The 4,075-nt window shown below is 48.7% G+C and overlaps 1 protein-coding gene across 1 annotated transcript; it reads right to left on the bottom strand.

The window, feature by feature from the left end:
• Positions 1-1,221: 1,221 nt before the first annotated feature.
• On the bottom strand, positions 1,222-2,510 carry LOC128417069 (phospholipid scramblase 1-like). The gene has a single exon (XM_053395285.1). The coding sequence runs from the start codon at positions 2,078-2,080 to the stop codon at positions 1,259-1,261; it is 822 nt and encodes a 273-aa protein (XP_053251260.1). The 5' UTR covers positions 2,081-2,510; the 3' UTR covers positions 1,222-1,258.
• Between the last annotated feature and the right edge of the window lie 1,565 nt (positions 2,511-4,075).

Below are 4,075 nucleotides of genomic sequence, written 5' to 3' on the forward strand. Positions count from 1 at the left end.
CTCCTTCAGGTATACTGGGCCGAGGCCGTTTAGGGCTTTAAAGGTCAACACCAACACTTTGAATTGTGCTCAGAAACGTACTGGGAGCCAATGTAGGTCTTTCAAGACGGGTGTTATGTGGTCTCGGCAGCTGCCCCCAGTCACCAGTCTAGCTGCTGCATTCCGGATTAGTTGTAGTTTCCGGGTCACCTTCAAAGGTAGCCCCACGTAGAGCGCATTGCAGTAGTCCTAAGCCTCTGCGGGGATCGTCCTCCTCCTGCGGAGGCTTGGGAAGGAAGCTGCCCTGGCGCAACGAACCACTAACACTAATGGGAAAGACAGCTCTGGTTACTATAGGTGGGATCTGACTTAAGCAAAATGCCCTAAACCAAAAATAATATCTTTTAGTGTTGGCTTTATATTATCCTTTTCATGGGTATGATCCCTGCCTTAACAGCCACAGGGCACTGGGACTTCCCATTTTTCACCCATGCATTGGTCCATAGGAACTTAGTTGGTTAGAGCATGGTTCTGGTAATGCCAAGGTTGCAGGTTTGATACCCGTATGGGACAGCTACATATTCCTGCATTGCAGGGGGTTGGACTAGATGATCCTTAGGGTCCCTTCCAACTCTACCATTCTATAATTCTATGACCTTTTTGTAAACACTCTGCCTGCACAGGGGAGGGCTTCCCCATATATGTATACCTTTAATTGTATCAAAAATTATATAAGAATACATGTCAGTGTGTTATTAATTCTAGAGAACCCTCATAAGCAGATATATACGTGCCATAATTATTTTTTAAAATAAGTACTTTTAACCAGTGTTAGAAACTCAAGATATGACAGCTAGGTGCCAAATGGCTCCTTAAACCAGGGTTACAGTCGCCAAAATGGAATGCCTAGTTGCCATTTTGGAGCCAGACAGCTCAAAGGTCGTATTTTTTCAAGGTGACTTTTTGGTTCCCGAAATTCATTCTGATTGTGCAGATAAAACATAGTGGATAGAATTCTACAGGATGTGTTGCTAGTGTGTGAAAACAGTCAAGATCCAAGAATCCCCAGGCATGAGCTGCCAGATTTCGGACATGTAGGTCAATTGGTCGCAAGAGGCCTATAGCCAGGTGCAAAATGCACCTGGTGGCTGGCGACTTTCTAACGCTGCTTTTAACGAAATTCTCTCTTACGGACAGGCTTAATGCCCTGTTTTGGCAAAGCAAAAGGAGAAGGAACGTGAGGGCTTTCTCCAAAGTATTTATAAGGCAGCAGCGAGACCTAACCCCAGACCCCCATTCGCTGGCTGCCTCCTCCTCCAGCTTCAAAGAACATGAAATCCACCAGGAAGCAGGCTCCCAGCAGGACAGCTTTGATTTTAACATCAAGGTCCAACGGGAACTGGACTCCAAAGTTGTCAGTGTCGGTGAAGAGCTCTTTCACAATGCCAGACCAGTGCTTAGAAATCCTCCCAACAGCCGTCTGTTCATCCAGCGACAGCACCTCAAAATGAACATCTTCACAAAAGCTGCACGCTATACAGGGACCAGTGATTTTAAGGACATCCTGTTGGAGTTCATTTTGGATAGTGAACTTAGGCAGGCAGGGATCCCACGTCTGCTTAATATACCCAACGGGCGTGCCTGGAGGGGCATGGACTTCAAGCTCTTGCAAGCAGCACGGAAAACAGCAACTGGAGCACCGGAGAGGTCGCTGGAGCTCAATCACTTCCTGGCCCACGTTGTCCATGATTTTAATGGTAAATGGCCGATCCATTCCACAGCAGAGTCGTGTGCAGCAGTCGGTATCCTCGGCTGCAAAGTAGATCCTTTGCCCCCAAGCATTTTTCACTTCATACCTGTTGCTGGTTTCAAAGCCAATTATGATTTCCACAAGCTCAATCTTTTGCTGAATTATCATCTGATCAATCTGGCTTAAATATTCTAATCCCGGGGGGCAGTTGGGGGGCGGAATTGGAGCTGGCATCCACACGACGCCCTGAAGCGCCTGACCGTGAACGGGCTGAGCTCCTGGGGCATGTGGGACATATCCGTATGCCACCTGTGGTGTAGGGCCACGCTGGGGGGGTTGTTTTGGTGGCATTTCCGTGGGTCCGCGTGAATCTGTTGTTTCTTGAGGAGCTAGGCCATGTTCTGAGGGTGCCTCTTTGCAGTTAGTGGGCTGCCCAAGGAGGAGGAGATTGTTTTGTGAAGGACGGTCATCCAGGTGGGCTGAGCCACCACCTGGAGGCTGAAATAATGCAGCCCATACAGAGTTTTAACCACATACTGCACATCAGTGGGCCTATTGTTGAGTCACGACAGAGAAGACAATGGCAACTGCAGCTATCAGTTCCGAAGATGTACCCATGAGGCAGCGGTGAGGAATCTTTCCTTCTTTTTTTAAAGGGTAATTGAGCTCCCCCCAAAATCCACTTGTGGGCTGGGGCAGCCCCAACCAAGCCGGCCCAGTGATAAGATTCAAGAGTCCCGGTTGTTGCGTGCTCAAAGTCATCTCCTGTCGCGATGTGGTGTGTGTGTGTGTGTGTGTGTGTGTGTGTGTCCGCGTCCCTCAGATGAATCCTGGCTGCCTGCAGCAGAAAATTTTAAACTTAGGCATTCCAGTGTTTGGAGGTCAGGATGAATCTACAATACCCGGAGAGCAAAGTTTAGCCCTTTTGAAAAGGCAACAACATTTAATTCATTGCGTGATACCTTCAGACAGCCTTCTCAATGAGGTTTCTGCTATGTACTGAGTTGAATAGGATCCAAAATGCAGCAGTCTGATTGGTCCGCAGGAGCCATCCTATCCCACTCCAGGTGGAAGTGAATCCGCAACCTGATTGGCCTACAGGAGAATCCCAGAATTAGCCACTCACATGGGGCCCATTGTGTAAATAATGTATATAAAGCAGACTTTTCAGGGGAACTTCCATTCCTTACTACTATGAGCTGAATAAAGAGCATGAAATCCACACTCCACTCCAAGTATATTTCAATTTCCTGCTTGCTTTTGTTCCTCCTTCTTCCTCTTCTCAACCAAACCCACTCTCACCTTTCTCCTCCAGCCTCCATTTTGTATTCAGATTCCTCTCCTCTGTCGCTCCCTCCATTCCACACTTGGCTTGTATTCCTCCATCTCCCTCTATTGCTTTGGCTCTGTGTCCTCTTCTGATAACTCCAGGCGATTCAATATCCTGTCGCTATTTTCTGTCCATGGCTCATGACACAGCTCTCCACTGCTGCAAGCCAACTTCTGTGTTGGGCTGCAACATCCTGACTCTTGCCACAGAGATAGAAAAAATCTACCACACCTACTAGAGTCTGCTTCTGCTCCAGACTCTCATGGGTACTAGCAACCAACGCTACATGTTTTTGAAGGGGAAGATATATTCTTAGAAGTAAAGGTTTGGGCAGGTAACAATGAAAGGGGGTCCAGATGTGGCCCATAGGCTGTGGGAGTTCCCTACCCTAGCTGTATGGGAAAGAAAGTCAGAAGTTAGATAGGGATATTCCATAGATGAGTGCAGGGGGCATGCCAGAAAACCATAATATGCAGCTGCTGTCACACAATTTTGCTGCTTCAGAGGAGTTTGGATCAAGAGCTACTTACTAATGGGTCTCTTGTTAAGTGGTGGCGGTTGTCATTGCCAACAGGAGACAGTGGCAAGGAAGGACTTGCAAAGCAGTTCTTGCCTTGCTGAAGAAGTCCTGCAAAAATGCCTTTATTGTTTCTGTTTTATCCAGATTGGAAGCCAGATTAAACATTACACTGCACTTCCGGGGTGGCGCCATCGGCAATGGCGGACTCCCTCTGACTTGGAGGGACCAGCTCCGCATGAAACGGGTCCTTTCCGCTGCGGCGAAGCGGGGACCCTTCTGGAAATCACAGGCGGATGAAGCCTGTGACCGTGGGACTCAGCGGGCACCCTTAGCGCCCCCCCAACCCGCAAAGGAACCCACTAACGGGCTCCGAAGCGACGAGGGGGAAGTGGCGCGGTGCTGTGAGTCAATTGCTTTTTCTGCGGAGCGAAGCCGCATAGCCGTTGCCGGAGAGCGCTGCCTTCTTCCTGGGACAATTTGGCATCCAAAATAACCG

The sequence above is a fragment of the Podarcis raffonei genome, chromosome 7, assembly GCF_027172205.1.
Source record: "Podarcis raffonei isolate rPodRaf1 chromosome 7, rPodRaf1.pri, whole genome shotgun sequence".
NCBI classification, from domain to species: Eukaryota; Metazoa; Chordata; class Lepidosauria; order Squamata; family Lacertidae; genus Podarcis; species Podarcis raffonei.

Excerpts from the sequence above, each read along its gene's own strand:
- LOC128417069 (XM_053395285.1), bottom strand. The coding sequence starts at position 2,080 with ATGCCACCAAAACAACCCCCCCAGCGTGGCCCTACACCACAGGTGGCA.